Source organism: Osmerus mordax, chromosome 9 (assembly GCF_038355195.1).
Source record: "Osmerus mordax isolate fOsmMor3 chromosome 9, fOsmMor3.pri, whole genome shotgun sequence".
NCBI classification, from domain to species: domain Eukaryota; kingdom Metazoa; phylum Chordata; class Actinopteri; order Osmeriformes; family Osmeridae; genus Osmerus; species Osmerus mordax.
Genome location: NC_090058.1, coordinates 15,524,265 through 15,544,385, shown reverse-complemented (window position 1 = coordinate 15,544,385; position 20,121 = coordinate 15,524,265). Strand labels below are relative to the sequence as shown.

The window sequence follows — 20,121 nt, the reverse complement described above, 5'->3', positions numbered from 1 at the left end:
TCACAAGGAAGACACTACAACACGTTACCATGTGCAAAGGCTATGTCATATCTCCAAAAATGGTTGATATAAAGCAAATCGAATTTATCTCTAACGCTAAAATAATGCTTTACACATCCGCCGGTCAAAAACGGATACTTTGATTCAATCACAAGTTCATATGAAGACTCGAGAATGTTTAGTACACAAATCTGAGGAAAAGTTGACTGTAACATGAAAAGTCGATTTGTGGTGAATATTTGAAACATGCATGCTTGGCTAATTGCTAACGAAATTTCCAATGAAATGTCTCCCCTGCTCTTCAGCGCGCGCGTGCTCCACATTCTCACACACTCAGCCTTTCCCTTGACACACGCGCGGGCTTGGCGAGACGCATACACAACATTTCAGGCAATTGTGGGCTGACCAAGCCCCCACTCATTCCTTGGCTTGAAGTGAAGGCCCTTGTGGATCTTGATGGTAATGCATTTTAGAAAAGGTTCTCAAAATCCTGAAACATTGATAGTATAGGCCAGGAGTAACTACCACACCACAAATGACACACCATTATACATAGGTGGCGCTACAGCCAAGCCCCAATTTTCCATTTACAAAGTGATGCCATTCGCATCCATTTGTCCCAAAATTCTGAAATTCATTAGATTATGCTTATTTCCCATGAGGAACAAAAAAGCCTCAATAACCTATAACGGCCGCCATATTGGATTTTTTTGTACAATAAAGATTTAGGAAACACGTTTTTTCGCTACTTCTCCTACAATTTTTGTCCAATCTTCCCCAGAATTGGCAGGTATCATCGTCAGAGCAACCCTCACTGAATTCTTCAACAGATTTTTGAATTTCAAAACCGTTTGTCCGGTACAGCCAATCAAAATCGTCAACAAAGCAACCAAACAGGAAGTTGGATCAAATCTCGGCAAATCTTTGAAATATCACCACCAAACTTGGTGTGTCACGTGAAAGACACTACATCATGTTCCCATGTGAGAAGGCAAATTAATCTTAAAAAATGATTGAATTAAAGGAAATCTAATTTATTTCTAACGCTAAAATAATTCTTTACACATCCGCCAGTCAAAAAACTCTGATTCAATCACATGTTCATAAAGACTCTTGAGAATGTTTAGTACACAAATCTCAGAAAAAGTTGACTGTAACATGAAAAGTTGAATTTTGGTGAATATTTGAAAAATGCATGCTTGGCTAATTGTTAAGGACATTTCCAATGAAATGTCTCCCCTGACCCTCAGCGCGCGCGCTCCACATTCTCACACACTCAGCCTTTCCCTTGACACACGCGCAAGCTCTGTCGAGACGCATACACAACATTTCAGGCAATTGTGGGCTGACCAAGCCCCCACTCATTGCTTGGTCTTTAGCAAAGGCCCATGTGGATCTTGGTGGTATTGCATTTCCGATTTTGTATCCAATGGTAAAAAGTTCTCAAAATCCTGAAACATTGATAGTATAGGCCAAGAGTAACTACCACACCACAAATGGCCCAATATCACCCATAAGTGACGCTACAGGCCACGCCCTGATACACAAAGATACAAGGCTTTCTGGAATGGGTAGGCTCACCAAGCCCCCTCCCTTCACTCCTTGGCTTGAAATAAAAGCCCTTGTGGATCTTGATGGTATTGCATTTCAGATTTGGTATCCCATTGGTAAGTCTACAGCATGGATGTTTCTATACAGTGACAATTTGTGAAGAATATACATTTTTCAATGGTTCGCAATGTTAGGAGGAATCCGCCATTGCTGCTTGCAGCTATATTTTTAATTTGTTTTTGTATTGGGTAAAATTGGGTAAACACAACGATGGTTCGTTATGAACCTTTGGGTCATGTGACCCGAAGGCAGCAGGAGGGTTAAAAAACTCTTTGGTTGCTTTCGCAGTATGCTTCGGGTCATTGTCAATCTGCACTGTGAAGCGCCGTCCTATGAGTTCTGAAGCATTTGGCTGAATCTGAGCGGATAATATTGCCCGAAACACTTCAGAATTCATCCTACTGCTTTTGTCAGCAGTCACATCATCGATAAATACAAGGGAACCAGTTCCATTGGCAGCCATACATGCCCACGCCATAACACTACATCCACCATGCTTCACTGATGAGGTGGTATGCTTTGGATCATGAGCAGTTCCTTCCCTTCTCCATACTCTTCTCTTCCCATCATTCTGGTACAAGTTGATCTTGGTCTCATCTGTCCATAGGATGTTGTTCCAGAACTGTACAGGCTCTTTTAGATGTTTTTTGGCAAACTCTAATCTGGTCTTCCTGTTTTTGAGACTCACCAATGGTTTACATCTTGTGGTGAACCCTCTGTATTTACTCTGGTGAAGTCTTCTCTTAATTGTTGACTTTGACACAGATACGCCTACCTCCTGTAGAGTGTTCTTGATCTGGCCAACTGTTGTGAAGGGGTTTTTCTTCACCAGGGAAAGAATTCTTCTGTCATCCACCACAGTTGTTTTCCATGGTCTTCCGGGTCTTTTGGTGTTGCTGAGCTCACCAGTGTGTTCTTTCTTTTTAAGAATGTACCAAACAGTTGATTTGGCCACACCTAATGTTTTTGCTATCTCTCTGATAGGTTTGTTTTGATTTTTCAGCCTAACGATGGCTTGCTTCACTGATGGTGACAGCTCTTTGGACTTCATATTGAGAGTTGACAGAAACAGATTCCAAACACAAATACCATACTTGAAATGAACTCTAGACCTTTTATCTGCTCCTTGTCAATGAAATAACAAACTCCCTTTATGAGGGAATAACATACACCTGGCCATGGAACAGCTGAGCAGCCAATTGTCCAATTACTTTTGGTCCCTTAAAAAGGGGGGGGCCACATATAAAAGGTATTGTAATTCCTACACCGTTCACCTGATTTGGATGTAAATACCCTGAAATTAAAGCTGAAAGTCTGCACTTAAAGCACATCTTGATTGTTTCATTTCAAATCCATTGTGGTGGTATACAGAGCCAAAATGATGAAAATTGTGTCAATGTCCAAATACTTATGGACCTAACTGTAGCTGTGTCGTCATTATAACCCGTGCAGTTGCTCTCGAGAAAATGTGTTTGGCTACACAGCCGGCAGTTTTCGAATCGATCTCATGGTACTTTGATGGCATACGTCACTGTGACCGAGCCTAGGCGCCGTCTCAAGTAGGACAAAAATCTAACTAGCATTCACTGCTTCAAGTCAGCCAGCTGCAGCCGGCTGTCAGCGCCGCATGAAGTCGAACACACCTATTGTATCGTCAGCGTCCTTGGGTACCCAGCCTGCAGTGTGGCATGCCAAAAAAGGGAAAGCGTTGTGGAAAATAGTTCGGTTAGAAAAGCGGTGCAGGAGATTTCAGTTGTTGTGTTCAGTTAAATGTGTGTTATGTTATTGTTTGTTAGTTAAGATAATCCTGAGGCCTGTTCCATAAAGCGAGTTTACCTAATAAGCCAGACTTATGTCAGTTAGTCGGACTCATTTCTAGTTCATTCGGTTCCATAAAGCTAACTCAACGTAGTTCAAACTCGGTTACTATGGCAACTTAGGCTGCGAAACTAGTCTGGTCCGGGGCAGGCTAACTGTCAGGCTTAGCGTGACTTGGTGCTTAACCAGACCTTCCTGTAACACTGACCCAACGGGAAAACAATGATTTATTCTCATTTTCTTACTCTCATCAGTTCAATATGTTCAACATTGATAGAAAATCAACTTAAATAGCCTACTTAGGCTACAACATTGAGCCTAATGCATTAAACGATGATTAACAATGATTTGATACACGGCACGTTAAACGTAGCCTATGGCTAGCCTAGTTTGTGATTTCAAATGTTTAGGCATCAGGCATAGGCCTATCTCAATCTAAATTATGCGAGTATAATTATCATAGCTATATAGTTGTTAACAGTAGTCTACAATTGCAAAACAAGCCTAAATCCATAGGCTACATCTATATCCTCCACTTTCCCGACACAACCATGTTAAAAAGTTAGGCTACTGGGTAATGTATTCATTAATAGTATGCTATTTATTTAAAACAATGTCAAAAAAGTAAATTTACATGTGTTTAGAGGGTTTCTGTTTTTTAATCAACAAAGTAACTAAAAGTCTAAAAAAGGACCTCAACCTACGTAGCCTATCGTTCACTTCAATCATGGCGTGTCGTTTCATTTTGATGAAGCGGTGGATGAGGGAGCTGTCATAGTACACGGCTTAAAGGTAACGTTCTTTCTGGAAAAAGTCACATGGCCGTGTGCATTGCTTTTGCCGTGGTGGATTGTATGATCCATGTTTTACCTCTCGGGCTGCTTAAGAATAGGGTGCACGCGCAATTAGCTTGACTACTTAAATCTGACTTGAATTAGTAGGACTGCGTGAGCTGAAATTGGCCTTCATGGAACCGCTTTAGCCCCGCTTGACTTGTTAAGCTAATTCAAGTCTGGTTTGGGACTTTAAGTCCAACTTATTTGAGCGGCCTTTATGGAACAGGCCCCTGTTGGTCACCCTGATTGTGCATGTTGTGTAGTTTAATGGCTGCAGAGTATGCTATAGCTTTTCTAATGTGAGTCTGCTGCCCTCTCCAGTTACATTCAAGCAGAGGCCTGTTCCATGAAAGCCGTTCAAAAACTTAGTGACAAACCTGACTTGAATTTGTTTAATTAGTCAAGCGGGGCTAAAGCGGTTCCATAAAGGCCAATTTCAGCTCACGCACTCCTACTAATTCAAGTCAGATTTAAGTAGTCAAGCTAATTGCGCGTGCACCCTATTCTTAAGCAGCAATTATGTTCTTACCTAAGAACAAATCCCAAATAAAAAAACATAGATGAATGCCAGAATCTTCATGAAAACTGCGTAAGTAGGATTAATTAGAACATTTGGTGAATGCGAAGGGGTGAGCACACTCAATAATAAGAAAAGGTACAAACACTTAAGGTGGCTTCGCAGCTTCGCTCCTCGGCCCCCAATAAACAACCGTCATGTATGTGTGCAACCATTTTTAAACTAGCCACAGGAAGGCAGGCGAACTGTAGATTATCAAGCCCTTTCTCCTTGTGCTCATTCAGCTCAGGTAAAACAAAGATCGGCTAATGTTTCCTTTTGTGCTTGTGCCCTGTTCGTATCCGCGAGCACATGCCCAGGCAACGTTTCTTGATGTAAGCAAATAAATGGGGGGCTAGTTTCCCCATTTCGGATTGGTTTGAAACTTATCAAAAATCAGGAAAAATTATTCTATGAAAAAGGTACTAGAATGAGCCAGGTTTGAGAATCAAACAAAAATTATTGGGGGAGATAGTTTTGGATATGTTGACTGGAGTTAATAGAATAAAAACGACTGGACGAGTCGGGAAGCAAATCATAAATGCAATACCAACTATATCCACCGAGGCCATTGCCTCATGCAGAGGGGTGGGGGTCTGGTTCAACACACTCAATGGCGTCAATTTTCGGTTTTATAGATTTCCTGCCATTTTGAATTTGAAAGAAAAACGTTTCTTTCAAATTCGTTTCAAAACCGTTTTTTTCGCTAGTCCTAACATTTTTGTCCAATCTTCCCCAGAATTGGCACAGATCATCGTCAGAGCAACCCTCACAAAAATGTTCTAAGGAGTTTTGATTTTCAAAACCGTTTGTCCGGTACAGCCAATCAAAATCGGCAACAAAGTAACCTAACAGAAAGTTGGGTCATATCTCAGCAAATCTTTGATGGATTCACGCCAAACTTGCTGCACGTACCCGGAACCCTCTTCTGAGGATGTCTAAAATGTTTTCTGCGTCATTTGACCTACTTGGCCTCCTCATTGTTGCTTGCAACTATATTTACAAATGAGTTTCTTTATTAATGAAATACAATGAGTAAATTATAAAAAATGTCAGCAGATGGGGAATATTAAGTCATAATATGTGACATGCTCTGCTGAAAAGGGGCCGTTGTCGGCCAAGGTCAATGAACATGTATATCACCCAGTATATATTTTTATTTTCAAAATCACACTGGAAAAAGCTAGTTTAAAGCTATTTTCCTCCTGTTTCCGTCAATTGCTGCCGGCTGCGCATTTAGCATTTTTTCCCCTGGTCTTTCAATGCTGCGATTCGCTTTTCTATCAGTAGATGCCGCAAGGAGTCCCGTGCACGAATATGTAATTCGAATTATTTTATTTTATCTCAACTATTTAATGTTGAATCTACAATAGATAATATTATAAAATAAATTCATAAATGAGAAACAGCACACCCAATTTGTATTTGAACTTCAGTGCTTTCCCTCAGCTCGAGTAGATCATTGACTGTCGATAGACAGTGGTTTCACAAAATAAGCCAATGGAGGAAATCCAGTCTCACGAAAGGCGATTGGCGGGAACAGGATTGCTGGAACACAAATGGCAGAAAAGTAGCAGGAACCTCTAAAATGAGAAATTGACATTCCACTGGCACATGACTGTCTGTGTTGTTAAGCAACTGTCAGGGCCTCACAAACTTACGCAACATGTCTTGAGGGGTGAAAACCTTTATTTAAAAAAAATAAAACATGCAGATATACTAGGTGGGTACGAAATATAATTCATTGGTTTGTAATCTAGAAGAAAATAATGTGGGAAAGACAAAGCAATACACCATTCAATTAAACTATGACAAAGGATAACTGAGTCCTTGGTATACTGAGATGGTTAGTTAGCCAACAAGTCTAATTGTACAAAGTTTAATTATGCTTTATGAAAGCCTTTCCAAATATATTGTTTGATTGGTTCAATCAAACAATATATAAGAGTTAATGTGAAAATAACTGCCATTTCTCTTGTCCAAAAGGTGGAATAGAGCCGGTGTTACGAGGTCTGTTGGGGACGGCTGCTGTGATAATGAACACAGACAAGCTACTGACAGACGAGGTGACAGAACGACTTGTGGTGATAAACATACCAGAGAAGTTGGACCTGGCCTCACTCAACCTACAGCGTGGCAGAGATCATGCACTACCAGGTGAGACACAGGGATGAAATATCCATGCCATGTTGGCCAATAAGGTAGAAAGCCCTTGTTCAATAACATGAGGAAACACAATACATCCCCTGGACAAGACTGGTGAGTATTGTACTGTGATGTGGTAGTGGGTGTTTAAAGGAAAACGATGAAAGATGGGAGAAGATGGGCGAACAGGAGAGCAAAATGGCAATATAAATGGAAGTAATAAAATAATTGGTAAACTAAACCAGATCATTTCTAGTCCCAAATTTCTAATATTTACATTTAGGTCTATTTATTATGGCGTTCTGTCACTCAACGCATTGCGCTCATCCTCTTTTTGTTTCAACACTACATATGGTCTTTGTTGGTAGACATTATTTCCATTAATATGCACATACCTGAGAACATGTACAATGAAATAATCGTACTTGATACTTATCCGAAACAATATGATGAATTCAGTTTTAGTTTCCATTCACACCACAAAGTACATTTCTTTGAGATACTCACGTTCTTCATTGTAGGCTGCATTGTAGTAAATTCGAGAGGGTGTTGGATGAAAGGTATTTGTGTATGTAATGTGCTAAAAATGTTCTGCATGAGAAAAAAGGGATAACAAAGATATAAAAATAGAAAATATTCTTGATAGTACAAAGGAAACAGATGGACTACTACTCCAGAACATCTTCCATGCCAACTCCTAAAAGCATACCTAAACAGATACCTTCAGCCTTATTCCAGTCCCCACAAGTAACAAAGGGGCAGCTATTACACTACTGTTACCCTAACCCTGATACACAACACTGGCTGTTTATCAATCCACGTTTTTCTCGGTTGTTGCGAACTCTTTTTACGTCATCTTTCATTGCCAAGTATGGTTCCAATCCAAAGAACACAAGTAACCAAGAACGCCAAAAATACCCGGAAGTGTTCTTGATCCACCACTTTTATCAAGGATGCATCGGATGGTGATTTGGCCAGCGAGAACGCATATGATTTCCCAGAAGTCATTGCAAGATGTCAGGAGAGGCGGACAAACTTCATAACCAAGTTTTTACTATTCATATTTCAGCTAAACGGTACGTGAAAATCAGCGTCTGAATTAAAAAGTGACAAAAAATGGGCAGTGTAGTTGCTGAAAATGTGCTTATTTTATTGATGAAACGGCTAATTTGGAAATTTGCGCCGACTTTTCGATAACCTAGCTAGCGAGTCCAGGGTATTGTGCAATAGCCAAGAAAACCCGCATCTCAATTCATTCTCCGTCCTCGCGACCTTGCAAGACGTTCTTAACGTTCTTCGGATTGATAAACAGCCACTATGTTTATTAATGATTATCACACTACTGGGGGGGGGGGGGTATTCCAGGTAGCGGGTTTAGTGAAAACTTTTAGTTGTTTAACCCTGAAAAGAGGCATACTTCGGGTTTTCCGTTCCAGAAAGAGAGTTAACGAAAACTTTTGGTCAGTGCCCATTAGGGATGGGAAGATTCACCGGTTCGCATCGATGCATCGGCATAAAAGCTCACGATGCTATGGCTCGGATCAAAAAAGTGTGCACCGGATACAATGTGGGATGAATCGCGATGCATCGTTTCAATTTTTTTTGCATCGGTATAATCCGATGTATTTATATAGAATTGTGTGTAGGCGAACACCATTTAGTATTTAGAAATGTGACCAATGATTCATGACCAATAATTTTATATTTAGATAGATTCCTCCTCTCGCGCTCTCATCTCCACTGATGTCAGTGGACGATTCTCGTCAAGTCTCTCGGCCAAGTTTCGCGCGAGTTGGAGGCGTGTTTGGGCGAGTGTTATCAAGGTGAATTACACGTTCCTACCAATTGCAATAAATCCAAGGTTTGGCAACACTTCGGATTTTACAAGAAAGATGGGCAATTTGACAAGACCAATGCAATTGTCAAGATATGTCGTGCTGCTATAAAGTACACAGGGAGCACGGCTAATTTAGGTAGTCACCTGAAGAGGCTACATGGTATTTGTGTGGAGACGTCTGCCTCCCCCTCGGATTCAGCTATGGCTACAGTCAGTGGCTAGCTCCACCGGTACCCCTAGCAAGAATAGGAAGCTATTCTCCGAGAAACAAATCCCTGTTGTGTACAACAAAGTAAGACGAGTCATTGAGAAAAACCTTAAAGTAGGACGTATGAGTTCAATTTATGTTGCAATTTATGTTATGTTATGACAGCAGCTTGTGACTGCCAGTAATAGTTTACCCTTTTTTACATTCAGAGAACACAACAGGAAAGAAGGACTGGTTTAAGGCAAGGTCCAGGCCTGATGTTATTTTATCTTTTGTCAGAGACTGCTTAATATGTGAAGTAAACCTTTCACTTGTTTAGTTAATTGATGATTTGCTGTCTGAAAAATAAATCATAATGTACCATATTAAATTGCATAGCATCATATTCTTTTGCATCTCATTGAATCGCATCGTGTCGAATCGCACTGCATCGCTATAGGGGTGAATCGAATCGTATCGCATTAGTAGTTGCTTTTATGTATCTTTATTGTATGGGATCGTTGCCAGTGCATCGAGATGTGTATCGCATCGTCCTCAGTGATGGAGATGCACATCCCTAGTGTCCATGGTAACATACTCTGTGAACCTAACCTGCTTGCTAGCAGGTTTTCCATGACAAACTGCGTTTCTACCTATCCCCTCCCACTTTCTGAGCCTGCAGCGTTGGCAGACATGGGATATCCTTTCCTGGTTCAGCCGACTGATCTTGAACTAAATTTAATTAGCTTCATGCAATTTCACCTTGAAATGTTAACCGTTTCTTAACTTTTGTCCCAAAGCTGACCAAAGCTAATACTCTGCCCTTTCTATTCATTTGATCTCAGCAGTTGGTGTGTAGCAGAGAGGATAGAGAGACTGACTATTAACCTTATGCTCATGAGTTCAAATCCCCATTCAGCCTATTGTTGTTGGCCAAACATGAAGTAGTTTTGCTTTCTTGTAGTCCAACTCTCGATCTTCTCGTGTACATGTTTATAATATTTTGCCATTTTGCGGAGGAACCTGCACCTCTGCTTGCAGCTATATTTGAAATTGTATTTGGTCTTCTTCATTGCCTACAAATAGAAATCCAACAATTGGTATTTTTATCGGCTATTGTTCCTACAATTTACATGATTCACCTGTGACCATGTACCGTCCTGTAACTGGTGTTATATTATGTGTTATAATTGGTGCCATAACCAATCGCTAGCGTTCGCCTTAGCCAACTCCTTCAAGACTAACAGAGCTAGCTGGAAAATCAAACAAACCCCGTGGGGATCAAAGATTGTTTTTGCTCCGGCTTTAACTTCTGGATAATCGGCAGCGTTGCCACAATGGACTGAATGGCTTCCCTCGCATCTTTCTCCGCCGCCATTACGGAACTACAACACAAACTAGTGCACGACATCATCGTCATCTTTCTCAGCCACTCTCTCTGTTCGCTGATTGGACAGGTAGAAAATTAACCGGAGACTAGTACAGAAGCAAAATCTAAATTGAGCGGAAGTACGTAGAAGGGCAGAGCCAGGCTACACCATCTCTTGATCAAAATAGAAATTCAGCAAATTCAACAATTAATATTCATACAGGCTATTGTTCCTACCATTAACATCACCTGTGACCATGCATCTTCTTGTAACTGGTGTTCTAGTAAATCTTTTTCAAGATTAGCGTTTACTCTTCTACCCTAAGTAAGCCTACACCATCTCTTGGTCAGTTTCTGGCACTTTCTTCATGAGGTGCTGGTGCAGTTTGTACAACTCATTTACTTGTAACTGGGACTACATGAGATAACATTTAATTTTACAGTTCCACATTCAGAATTCACCTGCCATTAAATGAACATCTCACTGTATGCAGCATCCATGCTCTGTTCAACAGGGTCAGAATGTGCAAATCGTTTTTTATATTAATTATTCTCATAATGTCAGTGTAACTGACAATTTCACTCAAGCCTGTAAATAAAAGTACATGGGGAGAGAACTACCAGTAGCTACCATACATAATTCTCTGCATCCATTTCTGCAGCAGCAGTCAATGTCTCTTCGTCATCTTAATCATCTTAATGATCATCCTTTGATGAAAAGCATTCTGTTGGGGGAAACTGCTACTACAAGTTGAAATAGGCACCAATTGATATTTACTTTGTATCATGTGGAATATGATTAAAACCAAGGAGACGTCGAGGCTATAATCACAGGCGTATAGCGTTAACAAAATATGCCTTACCTGTTCGTAGTTTGTCTTTATATTTAATATAACATTGAACATGCTATTTTATTAAGTCCACCACTTTTTCTCCTGTAATATTAACAGAGGGGTTAAATGTTCAATGTATGGACTGTCAAAGCATTCAAATATATGCATTGACTCTGCAGTAATTGTCTCCCACGCCTATTGTAGGCTATATGCTGCTACAGCCGTGTTGCTTTTTTCCGGAATATGTGCTCAGATTGACTCAAATCAGCTTTTCTGGAACCGAAAAGTCGGAGTTTCCCATTTTAGAGTAACTCAACTTAGAGTTCAGGGTTAGGCTCAGAGTTTGTTAAACCCACTACCTGGAATACCCCCCTGGGGCCTCAGGGGACATTCCCCCGAGGCAAGTAGGGTGAAGTGCCTTGCCCAAGGACACAATGTAATTTTTGCATGGCCAGGAATCGAACCAGCGACCTTCCGATTACTAGCCCGATTCTCTAACCGCTCAGCCACCTGACTCCTGACTCACTACCATTCAAAAGTTTGGGGTCACTTAGAAACGTCCTTGTTTTTGAAAGAAAAGCATACATTTTGTCCATTAAATTAACATCTATTTACCAGTCGATCTACGTTCCTACCCTTACCTATGGTCACGAACTGTGGGTAGTGACCGGAAGAACGAGATCGCGAATACAAGCGGCCAAAATGAGTTTTCTCCGCAGGGTGTCCGGGCTCTCCCTTAGAGATAGGGTGAGAAGCTCGGTCTTCCGGGAGGGGCTCAGAGTAGAACCGCTGCTCCTCCGTGTTGAGAGGGGCCAGTTGAGGTGGCTCGGGCATCTGATAAGGATGCCTCCCTGGTGAGGTGTTCTGGGCACGTCCCACTGGGAAGAGGCCCCGGGGAAGACCCAGGACACGCTGGAGGGACTATGTCTCTCGCCTGGCCTGGAAACGCCTCGGGGTCCCCCAGGAAGAGCTGGTGGAAGTGGCCGGGGAGAGGGAAGTCTGGGCCTCCCTGCTTAGGTTGCTGCCCCCGCGACCCGACCCCCGGAAAAGCGGCAGATGATGGATAGATGGATGTAAATTAACATTACATTTATTGGGAATACAGAGTAGACATTGTTAAGGTTGTAAATGACTATTGCAGCTGGAAACGTCAGATTGTTGATGGAATATCTACATAGGTGTACAGAGGCCCATTTCAGTAACCATCACTCCTGTGTTTCAATGGCACTTTGTGTTAGCTAATCCACGTTTATAATTTTAAAAGCTAATTGATCATTACAAAAACCTTTTGGGATTATGTTAGCACATCTGAAACATTTTTTGCTGATTAAAGAAACAATGAAACTGGCCTTCTTTAGACTAGTTGAGTATCTGGCGCATCAGCATATGGCAATTACAGGCTCAAAATGGCCATAAACAAATAAACTTTCTTCTGAAACTCATCAGTCTATTCTTGTTCTGAGAAAAAGGCTATTCAATGCGAGAAATTACCAAGAAACTGAAGATCTCGAACACTGCTGTCTACTACTCCCTTCCCAGAACAGAGCAAACTGGCTGTCCCATTCCTCTTTCAAATCTGGTTAGAGCCAGGCGCACAACTGAGGAAGAGGAGAAGTACATGAGTTTCTAGTTTGAGAAACAGGTCCTCAACTGGCGGCGTCATTAAATAGTACCCACAAAATACCAGTCTCACCGTCTACTGTGAAGAGGCAACTCTGCGATGCTAGCATTCTAGGCAAAAAAAAGCCATCTGTAAAGCATGGTGGAGGCAATGTGATAGTCTGGGGGTGCTTTGGTGGTGGTAAAGTGGGAGATTTGTACAAGGTAAAAGGGATCTCGACGAAGGAAGGCTATCATTCCAATTTGCAATGCCATGCCATACCATGTGGACGGCGTTTGTTTGGAGCCAATTTCTTCTTACAACAGGACAATGACCCAAAGCACAGGTCCAAACTATGCAAGAACTATTTAGGGAAAAAACAGTCAGCTGGTATTCTGTCTATGGAGTGGCCAGCACAGTCACCGGATCTCTACCATATTATGCGCAAAAAGTGCCCATCAAGCCAATCCAACTTTTGAGAGGTGCTTCAGATTAATTCAACAAATTGACAACTAGAATGCCAAAGGTCTGCCAAACTAGGGTAGTGGTAATGTAAATGATCAAGGTAGGTGCTCAGTCAGCAACCCATTTCTATTTTCTCTCATAAAATCAAGGTAACATTACAATAATATATTTTGAGTTAGTATTATTAAATAAGAGCGACATAATGTACTATTTGTAATTGGGTGTGCTTTGCCTTCGGCAAGGGCACAACCTTTGTTCTCTCACATATATATTATTGGGTGTGCTTTGCCTTCGGCAAGGGCACAACCTTTGTTCTCTCACATATATATTTATTTATTTATTATTTATTTTCGCCCCCCTAAGGATCAGTCAATATTTGGACTACATACACAACGGCGGTGTTAAAAGGTTCGTCTTGGTAGCGATTGCGTTGGTTGTATTTTTATTTATCAAGTTCCGTTGCATGGTTTAAGTAGAAATTGCGTTTTTGTGGTGAAAAGTGAAGCTAACGGTGGCTAATTTGCTAGCCACAGTCACTGACGTTACTAACGTCACTAACGTCACGAAAACACGCGTGACTACCTGTAGCAGAACATTCGTTTCACATCTGTTAACTTGGGGGATAGCTAGGCTAACTATAGCTTTACTGCAAGGCAGCTGCAGGAACGCCACAAGCAAAGAGGCCAGGGTGATAACTATTTACTCATTTTACTTTGTGATGTGAAACACAATTATGAAATGTAATGTACAATATTAGCTAATATTATTAAGGAAGTAGGCCCACATCTATTTTTGGAAACGGTAGTCTACTATTTCACTGAAGCATTAGCATCATGACATTAGCCTCTGTTGCCCGGGCAACCCATACTACAGTGGTCTATGATGCATCTGTTTTCAATCTTTAAAATAAACATTCCTCACAAATACATTTTCGTTGTAGGATTTATTATGACATGACATTACAAGTAAACGATTTGTGGGTGAAATTATCATTACCTGTGGTTTCAAACCAGTGTTTCTCACTGCAACGCTGTAGCCTACGCGAGACACTACAAAAACATCTACACAGCTGTAGGAAGTCAAACGGTGACAGAACATGTTCGGCACTCCCCTTACTTAAATCAAAAGTCTATCTAACTGCTAACCTTAACTTCATTGCCACAGCCTAAACTTTGTCAATCTGTTCATGAAAATAATTAATTTCAGCCTAAACCGTACAACGGAACGTTAAATCCAATTCAACGAACGCAATCGCTACCAAGACGAACAGTAGTCTAGTACTGTACCGTAGTAGTACAATTTACCGGGGCATCTTCTCCACACAGGGATAGTGCACTTTGCGTTGTTACTGACAATGATCGCTACCAGTGAGCTTTTTATGAATGAGCGATTTTCCACTAAATAAATGTCAAGCTTATTTACGTTTTGGGGGGCATATTTTCAGTTAGCAGATGGTACTGTTTGAATCGCGATTCCATCTTCTACTGCCGGGTAACGTCGTAGAATAATCTTCAAAGGGGGTTCTTTATTAATGAATGAATGCAATGAGTAGGCTAAATGCCTGAAAATATCATGAAAAGGGAAAAACTTAAAATGACGTTTAAGTCATAGAGATTAGGTCAATTTTTACACCGGTCTGCCAAATGTATTCGTTTTGATTCAACGTTGAGGCTGCCTCTTGCAGGGGAAATGAGAAGACATCTATTTCATTCTACACTTCACTCGTATTTTCAGTTGTAAATGAGCAGCAAAAAAAATGCTTTTAAATCTATTTAATCTTTATAAATAATAAGTATGCATTTTTATATAAAATATACAGAAATATCAGTTGTAAAAATGTCATTCAAAAACGGACCACTGTGCAACCGACGCAAGCAAGCACACCCTACAATTTCCCCAGAAATTGTACCCTCTCTAGTTCAGTATGAAGGAATTGGTCAGGAGTCCGTGGTCAGAATAACTTTTCATTCCAAATGTTTGAGGTGTCATGGACAGGTGATTAATGCCTTTTGAACTCCCCCAGAAGTAGCAGGTTCTGTAAAACGGGTGGTTGCATTTGAACACCATTATTATATCACTCAGACACCATTTGGCACCTGTATACTGTCTTGACACACACTTGCTTATTAAGAACACACACCACTGTGTATAATTCTCTTCACTAGGTTATAATGAGTGGAGGATATTCTGCGGTCTTAGCAGAATAAAGACTCTAGACCATCTGAGAAAAGCTATACGGGATACAAGTGTTGTAAAGAAGATAATGCAACTTTATGGACACCCTGACAACATTGACGTGTGGCTGGGAGGACTCGTCGAAGATTTATTACCTGGTTCTAGGACTGGCCCACTATTTTCATGTTTAATTGCAAAGCAGATGAAGATGCTTCGTGATGGGGACAGGTAGGCTATTTCGGAAATAAAACTAACACATGAAAAAACTAAATATAACATATTGTCGTTATTCAATTCTTCTTTCCACACATTGGCATTATGGTAGTAATGAATGACGATGTACAGCTGTTACGTAAATACAAGAAGGAGATATTACTAGAACAAGTATATATTGTGAAGCCAAGTTGCTAATAGGTTATTGTTATCCTTTTGATTATACCACTGATCCACTACAAAATCTTAGTAGTAATTTATACTCCAAAGAAACAAAATAGTTTCCAGGTGACCAGGGGTTAGGGGTGGAACGGTACGCTGAAGTCACGGTACAACAGAGGGAAAAGCAAAACTAACCAGGTTCCTCTATGAGCGGCGTGTGAAGGGCCCCTAAACATTTAAATATATTAGTAAATCAGAGTAAATTGACATTTATTAAGTTTACTTCTTGACGTACTTACATTAATTGAAAGTGCACTTGAAAGTATTGCAAAGTATACTTTGAGGTACTTTAGGAAGTATACTTCATGAACTGAAAGTGCACTACACAGGTTACTTGAGAGTATTCCAAAGTATACTTTGAAATACTTTAGGAAATATACTTTATGAACTGAAAGTGCACTACACAGGCTACTTTACAGTATTCAAAAGTAAACCTCAAATACACTAAGTGTACTTTAAAGTGTACTAAATGAGCTAAAACGTCGCTTGTCGTCCGCAGTGAACGGACAGTAAAAGCACTGCTCATTCTAAAATTATTTGATTATGCGTAACTGCTCCATTCATCATCGTAACGTCTAAACAATTGGAATAACACACATATTGCATATATAAATCACAAGAATGAACAGTAAAAATACAAATACAAGTTTATTAAATAAAATGATTTCATAAAAATGTTTCAGTTTGAATTTTGGCAGGGTAGGCAGTGCCTACCCAGACTGCACGTCACTGCCCACAACTGCTGAACAACGCAGACACACAGTGCTTGTCTTATCCACCACTCTCTCGCCTGTACTACTGTAACTGAATGGGAAACCGAAGTTTTCCCAAACTTGCAATCGTGGGTCGCCACCACTCGCCGTACTTGTCCTTAGTGCTGCTAGCTAGCCTATCTCTGACTCACGGTGGCGCCAATCAGAGCTACAGATTAGATGTCCCTAATGAACACGAGTATCTAACAGTAGTTCCGCATTAATTAATTTGCACACATTATTTATTTTTATACCGTGTATTCTCCGTGTAATTTCATGCACCGAACCGTGACGTACGGTTTGGTACGAATACATGTACTGTTCCACCCCTACCAGGGGTGGACTGAAACAATAATTCAGGCTGGCATAGGGGGTTTAATTATTGGCCAAACAACCAAAACTATTCCCCTATGTTTAACATTAGAAGTGTGGAGCCACTTTTCCCTACTTATAGCGCTGTTAGGGGTCTAATTGACCCATGAGTCTACAGACAGGGGCATTGTTACTGACATGTAATGATCGGTAGATGGCGCTTGTTGCATGGAGCAAAGGCACGGTCTTAAAATTAACATGCCTTCGTCAATCTGTCATTTATTTCTGTGTTGTTAATCGGTGATTATTTCATTAGAGCGTTTGTTGTCTAGCTCTTCAATCAGTTCGTCTATAAATGCGTAGCCCGACATTATCAACATATTGTCGGCTGACAATGATCACTTCGTTGTCTCCAGTCAAAAGTAGTGTAGTGACCCAGGGAGTTTATGGTTAGCGGGTCAGCCTGCCAATAGCATATATTTAAACACAGGGACATCAGAAACATTCAAGGGTCTGATAGATCCAGTTATCCTGGCAAAACAATTATTGTTCTTTATTTAATGGCAGTGCATGGTCCAAGTATTGCAAAAATGAGAGAAGTGTATTAGTTGGGAACTTCTAAGCTAGAAGCTACTATCTCTGCTTTCTCTCCCGTTTATCCTACTCTCAAATGTTTGCTCCCTGAACAATACATTGTACTGTGGCTTGTGTGTTTACATCCACACAAAATGCAAAAACTCTAAACTAATTTCTAATTCGGCTACTGCTCATCGTTGGTGGAGCTTATGACCGTCGTGTTCAGACTTGTAGTTCGGTTCTCTTGAGTCTTGGATCACTTGGTCCGGAACCCACATTTTTGGGGGGCTATAGCCTACATTCAGTCCTGGTTCGCTAACAGAGCAGTCGCATCAAAGTTAGTTTTCATCAAATCAAACTAAGTGTGAACACACCCTTAGATGTACTCATAGTTTTTGATTTACCACTGGAATTTACAACTGTCCTGTGAGGCTACATTTGCCCCAGTGCAAACGCTAAGGAAGCACTCTGTGAATAGGGCCATCAGCGAACTGCTCAATCCGCCCCCACCTCGGCTACAAAAAACACATATTTGTTATGCTTTTCCCCGCATACAGACTGCCCGTTAGACGCTCCAAACCGGTTTTGAAGCAAGTGGCTCATCACTAGAATTGTGTAAGCTACTGGTTGGCACTGCACTGTGTGTTGTCCAGTCTATATTGTCCTGTTGCTAATGTTTCTACGTGCACTGTAAAAATGTGTAGGTCTTATTTAGTTCTATGTAATTTCTGTGTTGTTTCATGCAGCTTCTGGAGGAACGTAACATTCATGTAATTGATTACATGAATAAATTATCGGTGCGGTCTTTAGGAGGGGTGATGGGATTTTTTACCAGACACAGCCAGAAATGTAAACTGAACACACTAAAGATGTGCTCTGAATGTTGACAAAGCTATTGGGAAACCTCTTGAAGGGCACTTTACTTGAGGGTTAGATGAAAACAAATTTGATGCAATTGCTCTGTTCGTGAACCAGTTATACTATCTGTGATTTGAGTAGGCTAATATACTGTAGGTACCATATTTTTCTGAAAATGAGCCGCATTTTATATAAGCCGCACCTCACCAGAATGGGAGCTGCTGGTCCAGAGCAAAAATGTATGTGATTGGCCATTTGTATTAGCTGGCATGACTGACTGATATGAATTGTTTATATTTTTCAGGTTCTGGTGGGAAAATGAAGATGTGTTTACAGAGCGTCAGAGGGCAGAGCTTCAAAAGCACTCTCTCTCAAGAGTAATCTGTGATAACAGTGATGTGTGGGAGGTTCCTCTTGATGCCTTTAGAATGAGGAAATACCCAGACAATTTTCTCTCATGTAATGACATTCCATCATCAAATTTGGAGGCCTGGAGAGAGGTTCCTAGTAAAGGTAAGACAAGTCTCCTTTCATAATGTATTTTCTATTTTTAAAGCTGCAATGTGTTGTTAGCAACAAATACAACTTTGTTAAACTTTGTTAAATCACAATGTGTTGTAAGCAACAAATACAACTTTTAGGAACATATAATTTTTTTGATCTTCTCCAATAATACTGTAATCAAAATATTGTATTTAAGTTAAGTTTACGTCTGACATTTGACAGCAATTGTAATAATTGTTGACTGAGATTTTATAATACTAGGAACTACTGGAACTGTTTAACTATTGAAGCTCCCTCCAACTACGTGAATAAATACACAATTAATATATTCAGATATATATGGTCTGTATGTAATTTTGTTTTATTTCAGCACATGTACACTGTGGCATACCAGGAAAGATAGAGCATGGCGATTACATACTTTCATCCACTCCAAACAAATTAGTAGCTTTGTATTCTTGTTACCATGGTTATACTTTAAAGGGTAATGTAGAAATTGTCTGCACAGAAAACGGTTGGAGTGGCCAACCACCTCAATGCTCAGGCAAGTAATCATGTTTTATTGCCTCCAGTGTATGTTTGTGTCTAAAAGTTAGCTTGTTTAAAATACCTTTAGGATTACAAAAGGAATTCTTCACCATAGAAAAATAATCAAATTAAATCTCATCAACATTTATACATTTAGCAGACACTTTGATCGAAAACATTACACTCATAGTTTAGAGACCTGTGCACTTTTTGTCCTTGATTATCTGCTGCACTTACTCAATTAGCATTACAGAGGTCGGTGCCAAGGGATTGTCTTTTACCGGACACAGTGTGACAACAATAATATCTAACAAAACAACTGCTATAATGAAAACATATCTGAAGTACTCACAAGGGAAGTCTGTATTAGTGGAATAACATCTCAATGAAGCAAAATAATCAAGGGTTGTACCATAAACTATTATTTTTAATTATTCAACTTTGTATCTGTATTTTGTTTGTTGTGATTGTTGTGATTGTATACATTCTTTGTAATAAACGTGCCATTCACTACATCAGGGGTCCCCAAACTTTTTTCTGCGAGGGCCAGATAATTTTTCCTTTCTTTAATGTGGGGCCCGGTCGGTCTGTAACAGTAAATTACATGGGCCGGAGTGACTACCAGTATTATTGTGGAGATGTTATTATGATTTTAAATGTATTTATTATGCTAGATTAGTTTATTATTGTTATGCACGTACATCCGTACATATCAAGGGATATA

The 20,121-nt window shown here is 40.3% G+C and overlaps 1 protein-coding gene across 1 annotated transcript in view; it reads left to right on the top strand.

Moving 5' to 3' along the window:
• The window catches only part of tpo (thyroid peroxidase), a 43,906-nt gene extending 24,206 nt beyond the window's left edge, over positions 1-19,700 (top strand). The window contains exons 9-12 of the mRNA XM_067243953.1: positions 6,808-6,978; positions 15,423-15,660; positions 18,670-18,878; positions 19,240-19,700. Of these exons, the coding sequence (XP_067100054.1) occupies positions 6,808-6,978; positions 15,423-15,660; positions 18,670-18,878; positions 19,240-19,421 (800 nt within the window). The 3' untranslated portion in view covers positions 19,422-19,700. The remainder of the gene's footprint in view (positions 1-6,807; positions 6,979-15,422; positions 15,661-18,669; positions 18,879-19,239) is intronic.
• The last annotated feature ends 421 nt before the right edge of the window (positions 19,701-20,121 follow it).